The sequence below is a fragment of the Cydia strobilella genome, chromosome 19, assembly GCF_947568885.1.
Source record: "Cydia strobilella chromosome 19, ilCydStro3.1, whole genome shotgun sequence".
In the NCBI taxonomy this organism is placed as follows: Eukaryota; Metazoa; Arthropoda; class Insecta; order Lepidoptera; family Tortricidae; genus Cydia; species Cydia strobilella.
Window position 1 is genome coordinate 7,893,330 of NC_086059.1, and position 27,276 is coordinate 7,920,605.

At 34.7% G+C, this 27,276-nt stretch overlaps 2 protein-coding genes across 3 annotated transcripts in view; one reads left to right on the plus strand and one right to left on the minus strand.

Moving 5' to 3' along the window:
* The first annotated feature begins 470 nt into the window (after positions 1-470).
* The window catches only part of LOC134750125 (TWiK family of potassium channels protein 9-like), a 58,082-nt gene continuing 31,276 nt past the window's right edge, over positions 471-27,276 (plus strand). The window contains exon 1 of the mRNA XM_063685235.1: positions 471-526. The gene's annotated coding sequence lies outside the window, so the exon portion shown is untranslated. The remainder of the gene's footprint in view (positions 527-27,276) is intronic.
* On the minus strand, positions 17,851-26,970 carry LOC134750142 (uncharacterized). 2 transcript variants are annotated; one of them, XM_063685259.1, is made up of 7 exons: positions 26,757-26,968; positions 23,107-23,278; positions 21,798-21,954; positions 20,968-21,088; positions 19,260-19,394; positions 18,857-19,070; positions 17,851-18,048 (listed from the first exon to the last, which is right to left on the minus strand). In XM_063685259.1, the coding sequence occupies exons 2-7, from the start codon at positions 23,267-23,269 to the stop codon at positions 17,897-17,899; spliced, it is 942 nt and encodes a 313-aa protein (XP_063541329.1). In that variant the 5' UTR covers positions 23,270-23,278; positions 26,757-26,968; the 3' UTR covers positions 17,851-17,896. The 2 variants fall into 2 exon arrangements, with proteins under 2 accessions (XP_063541329.1, XP_063541330.1); XM_063685260.1 differs by lacking the exon at positions 21,798-21,954 and having other exon boundaries at positions 26,757-26,970.

Consider the following 27,276-nt stretch of genomic DNA (forward strand, 5'->3'; position numbering starts at 1 on the left):
ACGCTTCGCGATTTCTGCAAACAACTTGTGCGCGCTGGGACCCCATGGACCTAGAGTTTCAACTCCAAATGGAACGAAATGATACTCTCTACCGAGGCTCTTATATGTATTTTGTTTCAAATAGGAAAAAAACTGACGGTCGATCAAATGTCTGCAATATCTGGCTGCCGTAACTGTTTTTTTAGGGTTCCGTAGTCAACTAGGAACCCTTATAGTTTCGCCATGTCCTTCTGTCTGTTCGTCTGTCCGTCAGAGCAGATCGGTCAGAAATCGGGGATCCACTATGTTGATTTTTAAACTTTGTATTTAATTATGTAATTTTAAAGGAACTATGTGTATTGTATAGGTAGCAAAACATAAAAATTATGTCTACGACAGAATCTGTAGAAATTTATAATATATGTAAATTTGTAATCTATGTAAATTTAGTATCATGAATATAATATTTTCACGATTTTGTAAATTGTTACAGATATTAACTAAAACGAGGCGAAGAGTAAATTCAACAAGGAATTCGTATTTAAAGGTAAGCCACAATAATATAAATAATAAGAATAAAGGGTAAAATGAAACTCCAAATGGTCCTTCATTCAAACTTATTTAATATAATCTACATATAAAAAAAAACAATCCTTTCAGCAAAAACAAGTTTAAACCAGTTTCACCGCAAAGCCTGTGAAAATAAACTTTAAGTTAAATAACCTGAGATCTCCATCAGCCTGCAGTTCAACGTTAAACGACAGACGTTTTTGTAAATTCAAAATACATTTACGTCATTCCACGGCTGAGGCATCCCTTTTTAGGGCTGTTATTCGAATTGCTAACCAAGCTTGGGAGCTTTTATCTGCTAACCAGTATACAGGATGATTCAGGAGATGTGGGCATGATCAAGTCAAACCGATGCATTCAGTAGGTACACTATAAGCTACCGTATCGTAGTTTTAGTGAGATTAACGTTATTTTTTTTAGTGCTGAAAACAAAATGTTTTAAATTATTTACGACATGCATGGTAAGTTGGTCACTCAACAAATAGAACACTTCCGTCAAATACCGATAGGTACTCTTTGCTTTATACGCGACAATTAGTGTCAACTTGAACGTCACCTGAGTCTGGTTACTTTTGTAACATCTCACTCAAATATGACAATTTACTTTTTTTCGGAATCAAAGAACTGTCATAACGGTTTATAGGAGATTAACTAGGTAACTTCTTTAGGAAAAGTGACATACTGGTTTCCCTACAGCAAGTATTCACTTTCACTTGGTCGGCGGTACGAATACAGAAACGGGGAACACTCGGGTTACACGGAACTTCTCGCATAATTTTATTTTTCAACTCGTCACGCCGGGACCGCGGTCTGAACTTTTTGATTTCTTCCTCGCATTTACTATTTTTTCCGCAAGTTATTTCCCACTTTCCTCGTCGGACGCGATAAATAAGAGGTTGTTTTGAATGTGCGGTGAAAGATGGATGGAGGAGCGGTAGGTAATATTAACTTAGGATTGAGTTGTTAGCTCGGATCAGATGGAAGTTTTGTACTTGTTTACTGTTAATTTTGTATCCTAATATTTAATTTATGAAAATTGTATTAAAGTACTTTGCTACCACAATTTACCACGAACTGAGCATAAGTAATGGTTGACGTTTTCTGTAAAATACTATCACTATCAATAGACTATGGTAACCGCTTACAATTAGGGGAACACTATGGTTGTTTGCTACTAGCGTTGTTAAAACTTATGATCACTACCTATCTACTCGAAGAAAGCTAAGAGATTCACGCCGATTCAAATAAAAACAATCATACAACCTATAATAAGCCAATCAAACACTAAAATAGTGTAATTTATGATACTTATCCACTGTTGTTAGTTTTAAGCATCAATCACAACTTTGTCGCATGTGGAGTTTACCTTTAAGTCTATTATTACACTAGTCAATAAGGATATATGCATGTAATTTTATGTTAAGCATTGGTGTAAATAATTGTTGGTAAACCTTAATTAAAATCAGAAAAAAAAAAACAACATCAAAAGCTTCAACAAATAGCTAATAACAATAAACATAATAATACGCTTTCAAATACATAATCAGTTAGTCCTTGACTAATATAATTCTAGCATTAACATAGCATTAATAATAATAATAATTCAGCCTACTTGCTAGGTACAGGCCTCCTACGAGTATCATGCGCGAGAGGGCTTGGGCTATAAGTCCCTACACTGGCCTGATACGGGTCGGGATGTTTTTCTTCACCAAAAAGCTAGCGGTAAATATCAATATTCCGTACATAAGTTCAGAAAAAATCATTGATACAAGCCAGGATTTGAACCCACGACCTCCGGATTGAAAGGCATCTGGTCCACTCGGCCACCATCGATCGCTTCTTCACTCTGGCATTATTTATTGTAAATATTATAGATAGTTCAGTAAAAGAGCAGCAAAAATAAAACCGAGAGAAAGATTGATGTCCCTGTCTAAAAGGATCATTATAGATAGTGGATGGGTCCTGTGACCTAATCGTCTTTAAGTTTATTGAAGCTTTGAACAGCTTAATCATTGTAAAAAAAAACTGTTGAATACGGTTCGATTTGGTTGAATTCTTGTTTGCTTTTAAATTTGTCACACGCTCAGGTGTAACTATCATTACTTTCTGACATTTTATCTCACTGTATTTGACTTTTAATTTTTTTATTTTGTTATGATTTGTTTGTTTTTATTTATTTTTTAATTATTTTACTGAATTATTATTTTTTACAATTTGACGATCTTTTTGTGAGTTCATGTTATTTAGATACATTGTGACATTGTTAAATATCATGTAATTCCCGTTAAGAAATAAAAAGAAAAAAAAAAACGATAATCACACTTAAATCGCTTCATCCGTTTAAAAGCTGCAAAATGGTACAGATAGACTCGCAGACGAAGGAATGACGTGTCGAGCAAGTCTACGGTCCTAAAATTAATTTAAAACATATTTTGTGTTTAATCACAATAGCACAAGGATTTATTTTAAGGTAAAAAACAATACATATTTTCACCTTAAAATAAATCCATTTCCAACAATTTGTTTTTGGTAATCAAGTTTTAATCTAGTAGTTTTTCGTATTTGTAATTCATCACGGAATCACGAATGACATAAACCGCTGGGTCTCGATATCAGTAAAATTGAAAAGGTGAATACGGCACTGCTGAATGTGGGACGTGGGACGATATGATTGATACATTTTTATTTCCGCGAGTCTATTTCCGGTAAAATATAGCATAATATTGAGACTATTTCTGATAATGATGATATTGTTTTCACTATAAATACTTATCACACGGCCACAAATAAGTGCAAGCTAACTATCTTATGAAACGACTCCTTGAATTACATCAACACCAATCTGTGGGAGCCACTGACGCTGATTGGTGCTCACCACGGTCAAGATCATATTGTTATAAAACAACCAGCCTCCTTATTTCGCAATATATTTTTGACCTATACCTATTTTTTAGTTACGAAAGTACCTACAAACAAACACGAGAGCCATTCCGCCGAAAATGTAAGCTTAAGTAGACGCTTCAATAAATATTATTGACGACTTCTTAAGGGTCGAGGAAAAACTCGTGGCATTGTAGCGCGTGAATTCATCTTACAGGCCGATTCGATTTTATTTGAGGACATAACTAAAAAAAAAGTCAAGGACTTATTTTAATTAAATAGTTTATTAAATAAATAGGTACCTATAAGAAATTAAAGTAAGACATTTATTAAGTAAACATATTATGGCAAGGAAATTGAAAAATTACTATTTTTGAAGTAACTTATTTAGGCGCAACTAGAGGGTAACTTAGATTATTTTTCTGACGGAAGTAACGCTCAGTTAAGTAGTGACACACGCACAATAGGACACACGTTAAAGTGCCAACATAGCGATAAACGTCAAAGAAGTTTTACTTCAATCGAGCGTAAAGATTACACGCACACACTTTTTTTCCGGAGCCCGATCCAGATTTAACAACTTATTGTTACGGTTTTGGCTTGATTTTTATACGGCCTTAACGATCGTATTGGTGTTTGGCGCGCATCTCTCACATGACTTTCACTTTATTTCCTATACACCAATCGCCCTACAATCGATTCGATCAATTCGATCGATCGTATCAAAATACGATCAAAACCATAATAAGTTGTTAAATCTAAATCCTGTTACCGATCACAGGCAAAGCCAAAAATAATGTATAATATACTACATATATGATGGCAAGTCTTGTTATGACTTGTTTTTTTCCCTATGTACCGATGGATAATCGAGTCCCAAACAGCTGAAACTGTTTATAATTCTTACACTCGTAAAAAAATTAAGTGACTTCGCTGTTTATCTTAGTTGTACATTATTCAGTTTGATCGTCCGTAGTCGCTTCATCTCGACACCTAGTCCAGTCTATTGCAGCAGTATTGATAAGATAACGAACTGATGGATTGTTCTAGCTGAGCACTTTAAAGCTTTTAGTGATAAATAAACGTCTTCTTACATAATATTTATCAAGTGTGCATCTAAAAATGCTTTTATTTACGTTAATAATATGTATTTTGTACTAAAATAGACACTTATTATTTGAATTTATACATAAAATAAATTACATCTTGTTCGTAGGAAAGTCTGTTCGACAATTTGAATATTTATACCACAAAAGGTTATGGCTTCAGGCAAAATATTCGTTATTAGAATAAATAACTACCTACTACGCGCATAGAAACCCAAGGAAAGGTATTCTACGCCTACTTAAAAGTTTGCCTAAAATAATATCACATTTATTTTCATAAAAAGTCCATACTTAAGACATTACTGTTAAAAACATTACCATACATTGTTCCATAGATAGTTTATTCTTCAAGTAGGCATATTACAATGCGCTTATGAATGTCAAATAAAGCTACTTATATAATGTTTGTACTTAATGTCGTCGTTGTGCTTAATGTACTAAATTGTACAATGTAATGTAATTTAAATGTACTTAATGTCGTAAAGTAAAGCTGATTAAGTACTACTATAAAATATTTTGTTTTATAGCCCATGCGTACGTTATACGATTTGCCGTGTATTTTATTAAATCAATAATACTCATATTTATTTATTTATTGATAATATGTAAATATGAGTATGTGTTTCATACTAAAAAAAGTAGGCACTTGATCCGTTCAAACCAGAAAATGAAAGAAGTATATATACTTTACCAAGCCAAGGGTAAACAAGACCAGCTAATAATAACCACAAATTCATAGAATGTAAAAAGATCAAGAAAATCTTTTTTTTTTGCGCATGCAGTAAAGTTAAGTAGGTAAGTTTAGGTTTAAGATAAAGTTAAGTTACATATCAATCGCTTAAAGGAGCCTCGTCTGCCAACAAACCACTGCGTGGTTTGGCAGAAGAAAATATGTATTTAGTTGTCAGTAAGATTTTTGAATAAACGTTGTTTTTATTATTTTTTTATGTCGAGGTTATAGGTCACCTCAATGGATAACAATTATTACTTGCAGTTAATAAAAATGAAGGAAAATATAAGAACAATAGTTTTTAGTATATATTTTTACTATACTAGTTGATGATTAAGATGTAAGTATATTTGTAGTATCACACTTTATGGTAGTGAAACGTGGACTATGACCCAGAGGGACCGAAAAAGACTGGAAGCTTTCGAATGTGGTATTGGAGGCGTATGGAAAGTATAAAATGGACGGAGAAGATAACGAATGAAGAGGTATTACGTAGAGTAAAAGAGAAGAGGATGATACTGACCACCATCTGATCAACAACTCTCTCTCTGTGGTCGCTCTCTCATGACTGAGGATCGTGGTCATCAGTGGATGTGGATGCTCCACACCTGGTTCTTGTGATCTACCTCCATCGGTGCCTGTCCATCGCGTCTCTGACGACCGAGCAAAAGCTGCTTGAGGATAGGCCAAATAAAAGTAAAAGATGGTGATACGAATCAAGAGGTCAAGGATATGGCATATGAGAGGGAGAAATGGAAAATTGATACTCCACTGACAAGAGGATACCTCTTAAATTGAAGAAGAAGATCATAAAAATTATACCTACCTATTGTAGCATAAAACCTGCCTTAAAGTAATTTATGTAATGACATCTGTCATGTACTTAATGTTTTTACAACACAGAACGAAGTAAAAGGAGTAACATTTTTTGCACGCAACAGCGCTTTTAATACAAATAAGCCGATAAAAAACGGGCCGAGTTGGTTGTTTCACACGAAAAATGCTTCTTTATTTCCCTCGCTACTTGGATAAATCGTGTGCGGCCCGGCCCGTTTACATTATAAATAAAATCGGAATAAAAGAGTTTTGCGAAAGATTTAGCCAATGGACAGTTTTGCTGGATGTGACATTGACATTGAATTTAGTGGGTCTAACTAATTTTTATAAAACATTTATATCTAATATTGCACAAAACTATTTGTTATTACACACCTACAAGTCACGTCATACTACTTACAAATACGGATCTCGGCAACATATGGCACGCTTTGATTTCGTAAAAATAAATGCATATTTTCTCAACATAGCAGAAAACCGTTGGATGTAATCATTCTTGTGAACAGATTTAAGAAATCCGTGTCTATCAGTGGAAGCCTTTTGGCTGATGTGATGAACATGATAAAGTCTATGTCAGACATGCGAAATATTGATTTCTGAAAGAGCCTTCGCTTACTTGTTATATAGGTATGTTTTAATTTCCAATGCTTTCGTTCTCCAAATAGCTACCAGCAATACGTAGAATGAGTGCAAACACAACAGAGTAGAACAAAAGTTTAACTTTAGCCTCATTCTAACTTGGACGTAATTTTGCAAACGGAAACTATAAAACACTTGAAAACCGAAACATTTCAATGGAGATGTAGTGTGGGTTGGTTTATATTTGCAGAACTAAGTCTAATTTGGAAATAATTATGTTGTTGCATCTTGCTCGTAAAAGTAGGAGATTGCAAGGGCTCCAATTCAAATAATTGTTATCCCGTCTATTCCAGCAACTGTATAGCCAAGTCCGTAGTAAATTACAAAAGTATAATGTAATGCCTTATCCACGAGTGTTCTGATAAGTACCTACGCCCGAGAGTTCTACTGATATTAATCAAGCCGCTCACAATGGGTTTATATCTAGGGCTTCTGGAAGAATATTGAATTTAATGGAATCAGACAAGATGAATATCGTTATCTGTTTTATACGAGTATGGGGATTGTTACAAAGCTGCAGGCTTTTTTAGTTTGTACGAAGATTAGGTTAAATTTAACAGGAATAATTGTCGAAATATACGTTTTTTGCGACATAAACGATCGTATCTTTTTTTACGTTAACTTGGAAGTTTGAGTTTTTCACAGCTTCAAGGGACTATAAACCTGAGTATATATGGTTTTAATTTCAACTAGATACCTCCACGCGTTTCCGAGATTAAGGGTCTTAACAGACAGACAGACGGACGGGCGGACAACAGTGATCCTATATGGGTTCCGTTTTTTCTTCTTAACAGACAGACAGACGGACGGGCGGACAACAGTGATCCTATATGGGTTCCGTTTTTTCTTTTTGAGGTACGGAACCCCAAAAATATCACATAGTTCACGGTTAACTCACGCATTGGTGCAAGAAAGAATTCGCACAACAAGTACCGAATGTACCGATTTTTTCTACACTTACCTGTTAGTGTTTGTGAATATGACTATAGATAGTTTAAATTGTGTGATGGCGGATGTCGTACAATGTAGGTACATAAACATTTAAACTATAAATCCACATTTATTCAGAGCTCCGAGCCAAGAAATTAAGATTTGTTTCTACAAACTGAATTTATGTAATGACAGACCGTGACAAAGCGACAATTTTGCTACTTTTATGTGTATTTGCATTGTCACCGGTAAATTAAGATTCGGAAGATTTAACTCGTCAGAATAACATGGCGTGATGTAACCATATGTCTACTTGCGTGTATATTTTTGAGAAAATTACCAAAAGCCCGATTTGATTTAACAATTTGTTACGGTTTCTATCTTATTTTGATACGTCCTTGAAAATCGCTCGCGCTGATTGGTGCGTCCTAAAGGAAGTGATAGTCGTGCGTGAGATGCGCGCCAATCACCACTCAAGACGATCGTCAAGGTCGTATCAAAATCATAGCAAATTGTTCAATTAGAATTGATCTCCCAGTCATAACATAAAAGTTATCCAACTACATCATAACATTTCTGTGTCACTTAGTACCTTGTCATAGCGACAATAATATAAGGTGCAGGGGGACCATTTCGACTGCAAGGTAATTTCAACTAATATAAATATCTTCCATGCTTTACATTATTAATTAGAGTGCCATATATGTCCAGATAGCGAAAAAGATGTGTTGTGTGTAACTCTAGTTAATAATGTAAAACATGGAAGATATTTCAATTAGTAGAAATTACTCGCAGTCGAAATTGCTCCCCTGCAATTAAAATCCCTAGTGGCTTCCATATTGATTGCCACAAGGAATAACGTGTATTTTTTATTTTAGTTTCTGTATTCATTTGATTCATGATAATGACGTGGTAAAAACTAGTGCCTACGCCAATTCTTGGCATTAGTTGCCAAGCGGACCCCAGGCTCCCATGAGCCGTGGCAACAGCCGGGACTACGCGAGGAAGATGATGATGATGATGATAATGACGAATGAGTGTCAATAGTACCTAATGTAATTACTTAATGGTAATGTCATTATTATTGATATTTTTTGGTCTACATAAATATAGCATTTAAATAAACCAAAACCGAATTACTGTTTCACACAGAATAATTTCGTTAAACATGAAATACGTAGGTCGTAAATAGAAATCAACTTTTCGCTTCGAAAAGTGCCCGCGTACAAATCAAAGCCTTTGCGCATTCATTACTATGTAACATGTAGGGAACAAATAGGGGAGACCAAGGAGAGTTGAGACAAATTTAACTTTTTCGGTCTTAACTATGTTGTATTAGAAGCTAGATTTACAAAGTCTGTATCGTCTGATATAAAATTTCATAACCGCCCAAAAACAGAAACACCATAATATACTTGAAACTATTTAAAAACATTTGTTTTCTGCATCAATCCGATCTGTTTCAACTCTCCTAATATCGAGGTAACGTGTAATAGGTGCTGAGGTAAGTTGACACACATCTATAATTTATTAATTTATAAAATAAATAACAAACTCAAAATTTTAGTTATAATTTTAAAATGAAAAATTTGCTACATTAATCAATATTTTTGTTCAATAAACTAGTTGTTAGTGACTGAAGCCTTATGAAATATACGTATTTATCAAAGCTTTCAATCGGTAACCAAAATATTAAAATAAAATTAAAAAAATATTATTTTAACAGTGGTATGAACCGCCTTTGCCAAACTCAAAAAACTGACGAGGTAAGTTGCAACAAGGTATTTTAACATAAGTACCTCACCTTTGTATTTTTTAGATACTTACACTTCTTTACTTGCAGAAGCACTGCCAGAATTCTTCAAACATATATCAGAAAAATGCCAAAACTGATAAAGACCTTGAAAAAATATCGAGAAACTTACTTTTAGGAATATTTTAGCTCTTACCGCTGTAATACCTCAACTGCTCATCTGAGGCCTAAACCGTGTATGATGAAGTTGGTTAGAAAGAAAAATTAAGCATTTCTTTCTTGGGAGTCATATTTCTAGCGTCTATAGTTTGCGAGATATGGACGCTGTGTCAACTTATCTTTGTGTTAACCTACCTCGGTCTCCCCTACGAATGAGAAATCAGGCTGGTAAAATCGAGCAAATTCATTTTTTTGTTAGAATAAACGGGTCATATGAAAAAGAATCGGCGAATTTTTTGATTACGGAAAATGGAGGAAGTGGAGCCGGAATCACATTCATGGAACGTTTGCTTCGATAACAATTGTTTACGGTTTTAAATGTTCAAAGCATTTGCTTTTGTAAATTTTTGATTAGGTATGTATTTTTGACGTCAGGCTCTTTAAGCAGCAATTCAATTTATCTATAAGTTGACAAGCATTGACGGTGAATCACTTTACGTTACATGAGAGAGAAGATAGTATGTTTGGACTGGACAACAGACCAGTTATTTTTTTTTTACGCCACTGTTCTGAAATGTGGCAATATATGGTCTAAAACCAAGTTGGAAAGTAGGCAATAGCTGTAGCACCTGAACCACCACTACTACAATGTTTCATTGTTATCATCATCTGCCATTGGTGATGGTTCAGGTGCTACAGCAATGAGTATCATAAAACATAAAAAATCAATAAACGGTCTTTTTTTGCGCAACTTTTTCTTTCAAAAATAAAATTAGATTATTTATAGAACCAATTACTTGTTTAAAAATAAAGAAACGTCAAAACCATTTAGTTCAGGCTTATGGCGTTTTTACTTTTGTAGCTGTTTGTGGTTATTTAGAAAAAACTAAAGTTTAGAGTTGGTTTGAAGCAAACAACAGAAAGTGATAAAAAAAGTAAAAGTACTGAATTGAATAGTGTAAATTGTGTTTGACTAAAAAATACAAGAAACACATATCTACGCTATAAATGAGTTCTTCTAGTGAAGAAAATGATATTCTTACGCTGTCGCCTACCGAAATTCAAAAGACAGCCCAGGCAGTAATTCGCTACCAGAGAAATCGCGGGCTAAATATAAGAAGGCTTAGGAACAGTTCATACTATGGAAGAGTATCAAAAAGGCGCATTCATTTTCAGAAAGCGTCATGCTCGCCTACTTCAATGAAGTAGCACAAAATAATAATATAAATGTTCCTAGCAAAAATACATCACTTTCTTTTAACAATTGTCCTCACGCCATTATAAATATTAATTTCTATTTTTTTAAAGTACTTATAGCTATGCAAATGTTTTCTTATTTCCTCGCAGTATTCGTGAAACGCACTCGGCCGGAAACACTAAAGATGGAATCATGTCGTATTATTTGAGGGCTTCCACTAACGTGTCGGCCTCGGCCCTCAAACTCACTCGGCCATCTTTGAGCGGTTTTCTGGCCTCTCCTACAATGTTCTATTTAATTTCAACTCAATAATGCGAAAATTTTAATAGATTGATATAATTTTTGAAAAAGGCCTTAAACAACAAACAACGCTTCCTATCGATACCGGGCTTTACAAATGGGGCCATTAAAATGGGATTTTTCCCGAAATCAATTGTAACCCGCTTAACATTCGTATAAGCCTGAATTTGGGATTAACGGTAAAATTGTATTTAGTATTCCCCAATCTGCATTGGACTAATATTGTACCGATTACCTTGCATAATTTCCAGAAGGCGCACCGCCCGCACCGGAACGCCATTCCACGTGGGATTGACATATAAATCTAGTGATTATCAGTTGCGAAAAAACAATAATAAGATGTTTAATTCTAGCTTAAATACCCAATTTAATTTCACTCCCATGAGGCTCCATAATATTAAAATTAAAAAACTGACTACTCACTGTTGCTGTTAGCGTTCGCTGCACGAAGGTCACAAATGGAAATATTAGATTAAGATCATCGTATTTGATCAAAACGTTAAAATATCAAACAAAAGTTCATGAGGGACCCGTTTCAAATATTAAAATATTTACCATTTAATTCGCAAATTAGGACTCACACGAACCTAGCCGCAGCCATACAATCAGTTACGCTCTCATTTTAAAACGACAGAGGGCCTACCGCGAACCACGTTCGACGTGTTGCCTCCCTGTCACACTTACGGACGAATTTACAAGTGCAACAGAGAGGCAACACGTCGAACGTGGTTCGCGGTAGGCCCTCAGGCTCGGCCGAATTTCACGTTCCCATAGGTACAAACGGAATTTCGTTCTCATTTTAAAACTACATGTTTGATTGTAACGAAACTTTGCATTTTATACAATGACATGAGGTATAATTAGGTATGTAATTAGTTTACCTATATATAGCTCCAGTTTATAAAACTAACGAAATAGAGCAAAAACAAGTTTTGTATTAAAAACTTAAATTCGCTGTAGTTTTTTACTACGGTATCTGAAGTTACATAATTACAGACCTAGATATACCTTATCTTATTGTAAGTACAAAGTTTCAGAGCAAACTAGCTACTCGTTTTAATATGAGAGCGTGCCGAGCAATGCCTTGGTTAGAATAAAATATATTGTTTCGTGATTTCGTTTTACAATAAACTTTTTATGAAATTCGTAACAACACGTTCTACCTTAAGCTTCTAATTGTGGTTTGTATTTGAATTATTATTCAGTATCATTTCCTATTGCAAATGATTTAATTACACTTGGTGCCTGGCGCTTGTTGCATTGAGTGGTTGAGTGCGTTTTGGTGTAGTTATATTATCGTAAAACCAACCAACTATGTATAATCAAGTACTACAACTTAGTCCACGTGTACAGTCGCCATCAGCTATATCGGAGCGGCCAAAGTGTTCACAATATCTGAACACGCACTAACACCCTGAGAATAAAGGCGTGTTCAGAGTTGTGAGCACCTAAGCCGCTCCGATATATCTGATGGCGACTGTACAATATGTAATAAAGTATCAATACTAATCTTCTTCTTGGGTGTTGTCCGAGGTTTTCCTAACATTTATGAAAACATTTTGTCTTAAAACTGCGACATTCCAATAACAGTCACGTCTGAACGAAGATATTCGAGTCACGAGTTAATTTTTGGACCATTAGTTAAGAGCTTTTGTATATTAGTTGGGTATTTTACGGTACTAAAGAAAGATGTAAATACACCATTATGTAACTACTGTAGAAACCTTCGTTCCGAAAACGGTAAGTAGACCAAGAGAGGCAAGCTGTTGAAATTGATTTCAATTTGGTTGATTTAGACGCGCAGTGTATCCAGCTCTTACACTCAAAGCCAAAATTACGGAAAAAACATTGTTTTCCTCATACCTCAGGTTTTTATTATTATTATTGTATATTGATAACCAAAAACTTACATAAGGCAACCCCAAACGAATAAAAATACACCTTACATAAATATTAAAAAAAAAAAAAATCTGATATAATATATATTGTAAAAAAACCGGCCTAGTGCGAGACGGACTCGCGCGCCGAGGGTTCCGTACTTTTTAGTATTTGTTGTTATAACGGCAACAGAAATAAATTATCTGTGAAAATTTCAACTGTCTAGCTATCACGGTTCATGAGATACAGCCTGGTGACAGACAGACAGACGGACAGACGGACAGCGGAGTCTTAGTAATAGGGTCCCGTTTTTACCCTTTGGGTACGGAACCCTAAAAAGATAAAAAATAGAAATTTTGATGTCGTTTTTTAATTGCCATACAAAGTGTTGAACTGGAAATTATCGCAGTAACCAAAATTTTAGCTATTTACTTTCAACTGTTCTATTATTATTTTTACAATTTTATTTTCTAATTGTTAATGAGTACTTAGTATAAAAATCCATCTCATGAAAATCAAATGTCATATAAGCTTGTTTCCATACTTTTGCCCTGGAGTGTATTTCTGTAATGGTACGAGCAAGATGCGCTGCGAGCGATTAGTGAGTAATGTTCGAATATTGCTCCAGGAGGTTAAGTAGTTATAATTGTTACCGTGGTTGACTTTTAAAACCTTGCCCTTTTCACGTGGCTTATGTCTATTTTCGTTTGTACTTTATGTTTGTTTATAATATTAACTTTGCCATTTTCTTCAAGTCTTCAAGTGAACGCTATGTCACGAGCAGAGATATTATTAATAAGTCTGATTGAGCTACTTTAATATTAAATGAGACCATTTCTTCTACGACCGTTCCTTTTAAACTAGTCCTTTTCACTTTTCCAGACATCTTAAATATAATCCATCATACAAACAACTTCAGCTTGCCGGGCTACCTGACCTTTGAGCAAAGGTCAAACGAAAAGCATTGTATTTCTGGAAATCACACTTTAATGAGCGCCATCGTTTTGAGGGGAGACTGGGGAAAACAGAGTTCGCTCCACTTTACACTGAGACGTTTGTAGCATTTTTCCTGTACCAGAAGATAACTATAATCTAAAATAGAAAAGCAAACGTTTAAAACTGGCCAAATGCGAGGTGGACTCGCGTACGGAGGGTTCCGTACCATTACGCAATAAAACTGCAAAAAAATCACGTTTGTTGTATGGGAGCCCTACTTAAATATTTATTTTATTCTGTTTTTAGTATTTGTTGTTATAGAGACAACAGAAATACATCATCTGTGAAAATTTCAACTGTCTAGCTATCACGGTTCATGAGATACAGCCTGGTGACAGACGGACAGACAAACAGACAGACAGTAGCGGAGTCTTAGTAATAGGTTCCCGTTTTTACCCTTTGGGTGCGGAACCCTAAAAAAGGTCTTTCTTGAAATAATATTATTTCATTGAATTGGCACTTGATGATGGTCGATGTTTATTGGACAATTTTTTACGATAAGGTTTGCATAATCAATTTCTTAACTCTACTACTACTAACTACTTACACATCATTGTCTTTACTTTGGGATGATTTGATTTTAAGTTATATAATATTTTAGCTTAAGCAGGGTATTTACTTTAGAATAAATATTAATGCAGTTAATTTTATTTGTGTACACAAAATCAGTTCCAAACCAGGATCAATCATGCAGTGTTCTTTACTGTTTTTTGTATGTTTCATAATATTATATTTATCTTACCACATTCCCAATAGATTTAAACATTTCAGCGACATTGAGATTTCGTGCATTGCAAATGACAAATGTGTCATTTAAAAAAACACTGACGATCTGTATGATACTTACCTATTAACAGTCAATGCCAGCAACCTGGTTTTCTCGTGGTAGCGGTCAATGTGTTAAAAGTGGAAGTGACTAAGTGCAACACACCTACTCAAGGCGAGTTCAGCGGTTGTGACTTGCGTTAATGACTCTATGAGACTCTTAATTTTACACAATTGTAGTATTTATTTACCAGACAAGTACTGGTACCAAGTATTTGGCCAAGCATTAAAACAAGCCTCGATAAGCCTTGAGCGTACTTAGCTCAAATTTGTTGCCTGTCTGAACAAAATAATTGCTTCATCTGCCTACGCAGATTTAGATTTTATTTCATTGGCGCGTTAACAGTGAAAAAATAGTTTTAGTATTTTTTAAAATTTTTGTAGTGTCGATATCGACAAATGCAAATCGAGTAATTTTAAACTTTGCAATAAATAAAAGTGTCATGTCATGATTTATTATGAAATATTCGAGCATGTAAAAAATGTTAATCGACGTTTTTGTATCACAAAATCGTTACGTTAACAGCCGCTGGCCAATATTCAACGGGATGGTAGATGCATAGAAATAAATGAAAAAATTATGTCTGTTACTCTAGTGAAAATGGCAAAAGTTTTACACAACATGTATGAAACTTACGAATACCTTTTTTATTAGAGTTACAGATAATAATATAAGTAATGCATGACAAAAACTAGTAGCAACCTTTAGTAAAGTAAAACTTATTACTAAAGTTAGTGTCGTTCAGTAGTTCAGTTTTGGAGTTGAATTGGAAAATTGGTTTATGCACAAAAAAACAAACGCGCCGTCAATCATTTCATTGAAGGATATCATTTAATATGAAGGAACGAGTAAAAGAATGTAAGTTAGAATAATATTAATGTAACATTTTACTAGTCACGTGCCTTGAAAAACGGAACTATGGAGATCACTTTTTTGTTCGTCTACTAAGACTCTTTTTTTAAGAACGCGTGAATAAGTTATCGAATTAAAATTAAGATCTCGCTTGAAAATTGCCCTCCGGGTCCATTAAGACGTCACCACAATACAATTTGTATATTAATCAGGTACTTATCTACCTACCTACGATTTTATCCCTTTATAAATGAATTTAATGTCTGCCCGGCATTACCATAATTAACAATTTGCCAAAGACAAACTTGCAGAAAACAATCCATCAATTTTCGCCGGAAATTCCGGGAATTTTCGAAATCAATTATGCGACAAACGCGGATGGAAAAGGGGTCCTACTGTTCTGACGTATTATATTAAATAATAGATAGCTTCTAACAGATATATTACTTTTAAACTAAAACGAATACTTTCCTCAGTATCATCAATTACTATTACAAAGGTGAAGATGTAGGTGGAGACAAAGTTGAAGAAAATTTTATGACTGTAATTTTTGAAGTTGAAATAGTGCTGTATTACTCACTAATTGGTCTAATATTGTCCAGATTGTTAATTTATGGATGCTTCAAGTACTTCTGTGATAATTAATTAATATACCAATGAAATTAAGGTAAAGCTGGCTTGCAATAAATGATGATATACTTGTCAACATATTCATCTGTTTTCGTTTAAGTACTTGTTATACTTTTTATTGCTTAATAATGTGAAAGTAAGTTATCATTCTTACTCCATTGTTTTACCTTGAACTCGAAAAGACTCGTTGGGTATTATACAATATACTGTCCGCGCGCCAATTCCGTGCATTCGAAGGTCGAGAAAGTGGGCGCCGCGCCCGTACGTACAAAATGACACTACTCTGTCATGACGCCCAACATTCCTAACATTCATCAGCCGTGCACGGAATTAGCGCGCGGACAGTACATGTTAGCATAATGGCGGTGGAAAAGTTGTCAAACCTGCGATAGATATAATTCTTTAAAATGTTTTTTTTTTATCGTACCTTAGCGTACAATAAAGAGTATTTTTATTGTATTGTATATTACTAAGTAATACGTTATCTGTAATTTCAAGGCTTAAGGGGAGCCTGTACGGGAGAACAGATTATTCCCCTGAGTGACATTTGGCTGAGCTCATTTTTTCAGTTGACTGGCAACGATTAGGTATTTGGTAATACAAATGACACAAATAATAAAACCCTAATCGTGTTAAATTTTGTATTAATATTTATTAGTAGCTGAGTCACTTGCATTCTTTGCCGCGTTACTGCCGCGATTATGACGTTCAATACGTCACTTATTTTATCAAGGAAATTGACAGATACAGCGCCCGCTTCAAGGCCGCAGTAGGTCACAACAATAATAATACACCTGCAATTGCCATCTGAACTTCACCTTAATGCTTATGAATGGGAAATTTTAGATAAATTAATAATTTGCTACATACAATACAATAAAAAATATAATAATAATATGTTATGAGTAAGCTATTGATATGCTGTGCCCTTACAGGGTCCATGTGAGACATTGTATATTATAATTAACATCTATACTGTACCATGGTTGCAATAAAGAATTATGAATTATGAAATATTCTCTCAACTCCTTTTTTATACCACATCGGTGGCAAACAAGCATATGGCTTGCCTGATGGTAAGCAATCACCGTAGCCTATGGACGCCTGCAACACCAGAGGTTACGTGCGCGTTGCCGACCTTTTAAAAACTCCTTTTTTGAAGGTCCCCATATTGAGTGGAATGAGCTCCCTTCCGAGGTTTTCCCGAGGTAGACCCTCAAAGCGTAGCCGACACGTGCGCGGGAGGAAATTCCTCTGAAACCGCACAGTACGCGACCATTTAGGTTCTAGGGTGTGAGGATGAACACCCTGTCGATGGCAAGCGGTGCGGTGTTAGAAAGTGGGCGTGTCAAATAATTCTTTAAGGGGCCCACTGACTATCAGTCCGCCGGACGATATCGGCCTGTCAGTTAGAACAAAAATTTGACAGTTCCGAACAACTGACAGGCCGATATCGTCCGGCGGACTGATAGTCAGTGGGCCCCTTTAGAGCACAACCCATTGTACAAGCGGTAGAACACACATGAGTCAAAGTCTCTCCTTAGACTTTAAGGCTCAATACCGCTTGTGAGTTACTCATGAAATCTTGTTCCGTTGTAGACTTTAAGCAATGTGTTTTTAAATCAAACCAGTGTTAATCAAAAGCTAGTGACCTAAACGTTCCAGAGAGACCCATGTTCTCGTCAAACTGATCTGTGAGCCTGAGTTTCTCGTCGGTGCATGCTTCTCGCATCATTTTCATGTAATTGATATGGTCTTCGGTTGACAGCTCTTGCAGCCATTCGCCTGAAATTAAACGAATAGTTTATTTATTTATATTATTTATTAAGTATTTCTTTATTTTTTCAACATTTGACAAAGCCTGCGTTGCTGATCACGAGCTATGTATATATACATGAATAATGATTTTTGTCTGTTATATTTATATATGTAAGTATGCATTATTTAATTGTTATATTTGTATTTATGTATATTTGTAATAATGTGTATTCAAAACATTTCATTACTTTTAGCGGTTGTACATTTTTGTTTTTGTTTGTATTCATCGTTATTTCGTTCCTACTCATTTCCTCAAATGTTAACTGGAAGACATCCCATACAGGGTTAAGTTCCACCTTTGTTGTATTTAATTTACTCTGTAACTGTGTTTCTCGTGTTTCTTTTTCTATGTACAATAAAGCATGTATACATACATACATCCATAAATACCTACTCGTAGGTAATAATATCAGGTAAGGTTTAATACAATTAATTACATAATATACGAAGGATTCTTTATATAATATAAAGGCTCTTGGGACAGCGTTTGTTTTTGAGATGTTGCATATTATTAAATTTCAGTCAGATAAGTATTTAACACAAAAAAACTAACACGGAATTTACATCAAATAGGTATGGAACTACACACGCGCACAAAATGGACACGTTACATTTACCTATACGTCATCCCAAAGCACTTTCATTGGAGTCATATATTCAACTTACGTCTTTTTAATTTTATCCACTGCATTTCATTTTGATTATTTATAGGTATGAATTTGGTCGAACAGTCAGAGTAAAGTTATTGCAACATTTAAATTCATGTCTATCTTACCATGTAATGTCGAGATTGACCTTTCATCTCCTCCTAAATCCTCAGGCAACAATGATTTTGGCACAAATTCGTACATAGTTTCAATTGTTTTATGAACATGAATGCGCGCTGCCAATTTCGCGCTAAACACCTGTTTAAAGATGGCTAGTAGTGTATCGACAACCTTAGAACAAGAGAGGATGTGGAGGCCTTTCATTCGGATTCCGTAGCCTTCCTGGAAAATAAATAAACGTATAGTGGTTTCTTCATAAGAGTATTAGCTTTCTTTAGAAAATTACCTACATAAGTACCCTTTTTGTTACCCGAATATAAAGAGGCGCAATTTATGATCTTTATTAACATGTAACAAAGACATCTCTTATTTTTGCACAACATAAGGCATTGAATTATAATTTTTACGTACCGTTAAAAGTGATATAACGTTTTGTAACTCATAAAGATTTGTTCTTGTCACAAAATCCATGATATTTGCATCTCTATGGTCCATAATGATTATGAATCCTTGGCAATAGTCGTGCAGTTTTATATATTCAGCTAACTGAAAAAAAAATGAAAAATATTTATTTCTGGCCATAAACTGGTTGGTATAAAATATATAATTAGGTTTCTAAAAGATAAACAGCTTAGGGCTTTTATTATGCTAAATTGATAGTTTTGCTGATTGTACATCAACATAATATATATACAAACAGTGTCAATAATCAAAACTAAGGAAGAGGCTAAAATATTTTTTTAAGGTTTGATTTGGAGGAGGTAATAGATTGCAGCAATGTCGCAACGCGCAGTTTTGCTGACTGTACGTTTATGTTTATGCTTATTTATGTATGTGTATGTATTCATATAAATTTTGTATTGTTTGGTAATATTCAGTTGGACATATTTTATATTTTTTTCTTTGCACTAACTACCTCCATTATTTAATTATTCATTTTCTTATCTCCGCTACCCAAAGGCTGTCTGCAAAAATTGCTCTTAAGCGATGAGACCGCCTGTTGTTACCTATATCTAATTGTCTTTGTTTATGTTCCTGTACATGTATTGTAAACTGTGTGAGGTGTCAATAAAGAGTATTATATACTGATACTAGTAATAGTAGTAATAGTAGTACTGATGCAACTTAACAGCAGCAGATCAACAATACTTATCACTGTTTATAATTACTTTATATCCTTGATCCACAATCTGAATGTAACCTTGGCACTTATTTAAGAAACAACGATCTTTGTTTATGTTCCTGTACATGTATTGTAAACTGTGTGAGGTGTCAATAAAGAGTATTATATACTGATACTAGTAATAGTAGTAATAGTAGTACAGATGCAACTTAACAGCAGCAAACGAACAATACTTATCACTGTTTATAATTACTTTATATCCTTGATCCACAATCTGAATGTAACCTTGGCACTTATTTAAGAAACAACGATCTTTGTTTATGTTCCTGTACATGTATTGTAAACTGTGTGAGGTGTCAATAAAGAGTATTATATACTGATACTAGTAATAGTAGTAATAGTAGTACAGATGCAACTTAACAGCAGCAAACGAACAATACTTATCACTGTTTATAATTACTTTATATCCTTGATCCACAATCTGAATGTAACCTTGGCACTTATTTAAGAAACAACGATCTTTGTTTATGTTCCTGTACATGTATTGTAAACTGTGTGAGGTGTCAATAAAGAGTATTATATACTGATACTAGTAATAGTAGTAATAGTAGTACAGATGCAACTTAACAGCAGCAAACGAACAATACTTATCACTGTTTATAATTACTTTATATCCTTGATCCACAATCTGAATGTAACCTTGGCACTTATTTAAGAAACAACGATCTTTGCTACATGTACTGTTAAAAGAGATTTTCTGTTAGATCAGACTTATTTTAGTTCCTCAGATTCTTCGTCAAAGACGCTGATAATAGTAAACTAATGAACAGACTTTCAAAAAAATCAGTGTCAAAACACTCGATATCGAGGTATCCTGTCAATGAAATGAGCTAATCAATATGTGTATTCATGTAAGTAAATTCTTTAGACGCGTCAGAAGCTAAAAATCAGGTATTTACGAGTTAATGAGATGAAGAAAGTATTCTTAATACGTACAATTATAGTGAACTTAAAGAAATCCAAATGACTATATTGTAGCGGTAATGATTTGCCCGTTGGCTTAATCAAAGAAATTCTATAGTGATCCTCCGTTAGTGTTGGTAAATTTATCGTCTTTCTGTAAAAAAAAGGATTAATTACATATACACCTGGGCTATAACCGCGAAAATCGAAGTTCGCAAATTGCGGGAATTTTTCTCTGTTACTCTAATTACGCCTTCATTGGAGTAAAAGAGAAAGATCCCCGCAATTTGCGAATTTCGGTTTTCGCGGTAGCCCCTCTGATTCCCAAGCCATGGTAAACTTTTACCTGTCTATCATCATAAATACTGAATGTGTTATTAATTATAGGGTCAATACCAAAAAACGTGACGATATAATACATTTTCCCCAATTAAATCTTGAAGTTTTCTAAAAGACTTCAAAACAATCTAAATAATAAAATCTCTGGTGACCGGAGGGTTGGCAGCTACTTCGGCCAGAGACTAAGTCTGGCCATCCAAAGAGGTAACGCTGCCAGTCTTCTGGGCACCATAACACATGATAGCGACCTGGGGAGCATTTTTTATTTATAAGTTTATTTTAAGTTTTATAAGTTTAGTTTAGTTTAGTTTATTTAATATTAATTTTTTCCTAAATAATTATAACTTTGTTACAATAAAAAGTAAATAAGTAATAATAAAATGTATGTAAACTACAACCACAAAATAAAATAATTCAAGTACTCAGCTTAAGCATCGTTTAGTTTCTAGAATATGTTAGTAAATAATGTACTTATTCTTACGTTAGGTAGATAAATGCGGCTAGATGTCTTTAAAGATACTAACATGATGTCATGCAGTTCCATTAAGTCGTTTTTTGCGTCGGTCTTGTCAAATAATTGTGGTGAAAACGTCCTCATAGTACACATTTTGTCAATTCGTCTCTTAGCTATTTCTACTGAACCTTTAGTTGAAATTAATATCGCTTCTAAATAACTTGGAGCTGCAACAAAAAGTTGATTCATGCTTTAATGAAAATGATATTATATAACTTGCCCTTAGTTGCTAAGTGTAGGAAGACCCCCCCCCCCTTTTGGGGGGTAGGCACGGTACGATCTCGTGGCTACCGGGCCAAATCAGCTTGACCTTTGGACTATTGTGCCAAGCGGCATCGCCTGGGGTAAAAGTGCATACTCACTGCACTCACAGCCTACGAATTCGTTCGAAAAATTATAAATTTTGAGGCTTTATCTCAGAAACTATTAAATCTACAGAGACAATTCTAGTCTCGTATTATAGTCTACTTTAAAAACATCTTGAGAAGGTACTATCAATAATCAGTCCTTTATGGTTATAATCGCCCAAATATAAAAAAAAATCGAGGTTTTTTCGATTTTTGAAAAAGTTGTGTTCGGCGCTCGAGGTCCCAAACTTGGATTATTAAATGGTCCAACATCATCAACAAATTTGTAAAAAATCAGAACTACCGGATTTGATGCAAACGCAGATGTATAAAGTTTGCCTAGTTAAGTTCGGTGTTGACTAGTGCTCTTAGTTAAACGTATTGCCTCCCTGACTATTAAATCCTAGGAGTTACTAACTTGGACCCCCGAACTACGGGCACAGATTAAGTAATAGTATTATCATACAGAACGGCCACGCACCGCTCCGCCCCGACTCGAATTACCTCGCCCCGCGACGGCAGATTGACGGCCGTTTGCCGGCCGCTCAGTACTATTTTTATAAGCAACTTACTCACACTATGACGCATGACGCGTGTACAGACGTGCCGTTCACACATAGAAACGCAAGTAATTTTTGATGTATAGCGTGTCCGCCCTGTGCTACGGAGTCACCGCGCTCTCAAAATACATAATATCAAAATCACTGTTCTTCGATGAAAGTCGATAATTTTTTTAAACATCCTTTTTGTTTAGGTCAGAAAAAGTAAGTCAAGGGAAAAAATAGTACTTCACAATTACAAACAATAGAAATTATGGTATGTATGTTCCATAATTTATTTAAATAATCAGAAAAACTAAGATCATCTAACAGCTATCGAATAAATTAATTGACTTATACACCTCGACCCACATCAAGAATGTCAGTTGTTTATTTTATAATTTAATCGTAATATTTGGTGAAAAAAACTCACGGTATATTTTCTTGGCAAAATGTGTTTGTTTCAATATCCATTCTTGGAGTAAATCGACTGCTTCATCCATCCTTCCCGAGCTTTCCAATTTACAAGCTGTTTTAACAGCATGTAGGGTGTCCGGGTGGAATTTTATTAATTGATTCCTTATCGTTGGTTCCATTTTCGAAATCTGCAATTAAATGATAAGCGTTTTTAGTCAGTTAAAAACTGATTTTAACTTAAAATCAGCAGTTTCTAATAGATTTTTGCTTTCACTTTTTTGGAATAAAAATGAAAATGTACTTTTTTGGGAAAACTATACCATTTTTAGATCCGATTTGTACTTTTAGCTCTGGTTTTTAGGGTTCCGTACCCAAAGGGTAAAAACGGGACCCTATTACTAAGACTTAAGACTTCGCTGTCTTTCTGTCTGTCTGTCTGTCTGTCCGTCTGTCATTAAGCTGTATCTTGAAATGTTCTCAGATGATGTCTTTCTGTTGCCGATACATACTAAAAACAGAATAAAATAAATATTAATTTAAGTGGGGCTCCCATACAACAAACGTGATTTTTTGCCGTTTTTTGCGTAATGGTACGGAACCCTTAGTGCGCGAGTCCGACTCGCACTTGGCCGGTTTTTATTTAAACTCATGTGGTCGTACATTAATATGTGATACTTAATATATAGTTGGTCAAACCAAATTGTCAGTAAATAAGAACAAAAAAACTATACTCATCCTTTTCTTTTGGGTGATAGTACTAGTGTACAAAGATATGATTCTCTCTGTCTATGTTTGAAATGAGACAGTCCTTTGACAAACTATATATTCGACTACTGACCAGACGTACTACCTACCTATGCAAATTTCTTCTCTTTTATTTTTACTGACATGAAAAACATTGCCAGTCGTTTGTCCTTTTGTTTTTTCTGCTATAAGAAAGATATGCAAAACGCCCCCCTCGGACAACAAATCGTGATAGATTGAACTGAGGTTACATTAGGCAGGTATTCAATATTGCGCAGGTAAAATGGAAACCCATATTCGGGCAGATTATACTTGTGCTTTAGTGGCTCGATAAGTTTTTTTTTTTTTTTTATGAAATAGGAGGCAAACGAGCAGACGGATCACCTGATGGTAAGCGATTACCGCCGCCCATGGACACCCGCAACACCAGAGGGGTTGTAAGTGCGTTGCCGGCCTTTAAGATGGGAGTACGCTCTTTTCTTGAAGGTTTGAAGGTCATATCGGTCCGGAAATACCGCAGGCGACAGTTCATTCCACAGTTTAGCTGTGCGAGGCAGGAAGTTTCGAGATGCTTGAAATTTAATGAACTCAAACATTTACCTAGGTTTATAATTTATATCTACAATTATAAAATAAATATTAAATCCACAGATAAATAAACTGTGACAATTATCCAGAGACTTCTAAAAACTGTCTTTTAAAGACAAAGTATAAGAAAATAACAAAGCGGTAAAAATGAGCACTTTACTTTTGCTACGCTTACTCTCGGAAACCCGAGAACCGTTTTTCCTACTGTTGCTATTTTTCAGTTTAATAAAATTGGCAACCATTGTTAGATTTATGTTCCTTTTACGCGTTTCTGGGCATTTTTTGTCCTTTTAGGTATCTAATCCGTCAAATCTTCGTTCATAAAGTTATTTTAATGTTCTGTATCGATTATATTACGTCACTAACACTATCGAGGTTAAACAAGTATGTAGGGTGTCTGTTGTATTTGCTAAGTAGACAGTGCCGATATCTTTGGAAATCCAGGTAATTGGTCAGTAGCCTGACCCTTTTCTATTACGACTTTTGTCATGTACACTTTGTTTCGGTTCTTGACATACTACCGTTACCGAAAATTACACATTATTTTGTATGAATGTTCTTATGTATATCAATTCGATACCTATACTCTAGCTTTTATGTAGATATTCGTGTTTCATATACTCGTTTTTCATAATACGGGAAAGATTCATAACCTCTCAGATATAGTTCCTCAAATACTATGAAGTGTGTAGGTGCTACACAGTTATTTGACTATTCTTCGCAAAGATTATGCAGGCGAGCGACGCGACACTTGTCTCCCCTGTCGCCGTGCATCACTGACGGCTCGGCACTATGTGACTGTCGCGTGTCGAGAACACTGTAAGCATGGGTTAGTGGAATGAAGTTTGCAATATAAATGATATACTATGTAACTTATAAATAAACTAACAGAACCCTCAAGTAATATATACCATATAAGTATATATACATTTGTCACAAAACCTGTGATTTTGTGACAAGACCTCAGTGAGTAGCAGATGCAGTGGTATGTTTGGTTCTCTTTATATTATTAACAGTGCATAAAAAGTGTACGCAACCAAATGGAATATTCACGAAAATATGACACAAAACTGAAGAAAATGTATGTGTTATGTCACACGACTGTCGTCGTTATCATCATAATCATTTTAGCCTTCAGTGGCCCACTACTGAGCATAGGCCTCTCTTCGTGTACGCCACTTATCCCGGTCCTGGGCTGGTCTCATCCAAAAGTGCCCTGCAATTTTTCGAACGTCATCCACCCAACAAGCCAACGGACGTCACACGTGCGACACACAAAGGAAGCCAAAATCGACGCCGCAAAATGTTTTACCGCGTGTAGAATAAGCGGCGAAGAATTCAGGAATCCTATAGAATAATGTGAAAACATTAGTAGAAATTAGTAGAAAAACTTAACGGTTAACTGCTATACAATTTTTTTTTGATAATAAGTTTTTGTTTGTATAAAAAACGTCATTTAAAAAAACACGCAGAGCCAATTTACACCAATGGTGTTGCGAGGACATATATTATGTATGTATGCATTTTGTATGGGAGAAAAATACATTTTCGTAAATGTTTTTTTAAATACTTAAAGCAATGTTTTACTGTAAAAGTGTTAAATTCCTGTTTGCATTTGAGTTACACTATTATGTAAGAGTGTTTAAAATGATTGTATGTGCAATATTTTTTTTTACTGATATTTTAATATTTGTTAAAGATATTTCTGATTGTGGAAAGTACACTATTATATATAGTATATTTGATAAGATAACAGCTAGTGTTTATAGTAAAATGGTCAGTACGTATTATATTTGGTTATATAATTTTATTTTATTTTCACGGTTTCTATGGTTTTTGAATATTTTACGAAAAAATCTGAATATCAAACATTGTTTCTAGATAATTTAAGGTTTTTCGTTTATACTTATTTACAACGAAAAATACGTGTATTTATAATCCATACTAATAATATTATAAATGCGAAAGTCTGTCTGTCTGTCTTTCTGTCTGTGTGTTCCCTCTTCACGCTTAAACCGCTGAATCGATCGAAATGAAATTTGGCATAGAGATAGGTTGAATCCCTGAGAATGACATATGATACTTTTTATCCAGAAAATCATCCCTTAAGAAAGTAAAAAACGGGGTGGAATTGAGATAATTAATGACGTGCCTGCTAATTTGTGTGCATAATATGCTCAAATTGAATGATGGCTATGAGACTTTTTCCAGGCGCTATACTTACTTTAGCTGCTGTTACTAAGTCCACGCAGACGAAGTCGCGGGCAAAAGCTAGTAATGCAATAAAAATAGATCTGCTCGCTGATATTCGTATTAAATAAAACTAATACTTACCGTTTAGGGTGAATCAGAAAATATTACCAAATATTCTGAACAATTTTCCTTGGACATTGAAGCACTCAAAAACAAGCGTTAACAATGAAAACAACAACAAAACAAACTTGCGTGTGCCAAAACATGTTGATAAAAGCTATAACGAATATTTTAAAATGTTATCTGAGCAACACAACGTGTTTGTCATTGAAGAAAATATGAGCGATTTTTCCACGGCACAGCTCGCTTTATGGTTGCCGATTGTAGTTCACGCAATCTCTTATCTTGTGTAGCGTTGTTGAATAAACGACCTTATGGTTTTGAAATAGGACTAAATATTAAATGCGACAAACAAGGTTGTTACGTCGCTTAGTTTTTAAACAGTTTATATTGCACATTCGGCGTCACTGCATTCGTGTTGTTACATACTAACTTTTCAACTATTGGATTTTGTTGCCAGTACAGTAAATGATCAACATTTTCGAGTTTATTAAAATAGTCATGAGAAAAGTACGATTATTTGTTGTTTTTTATATCATCC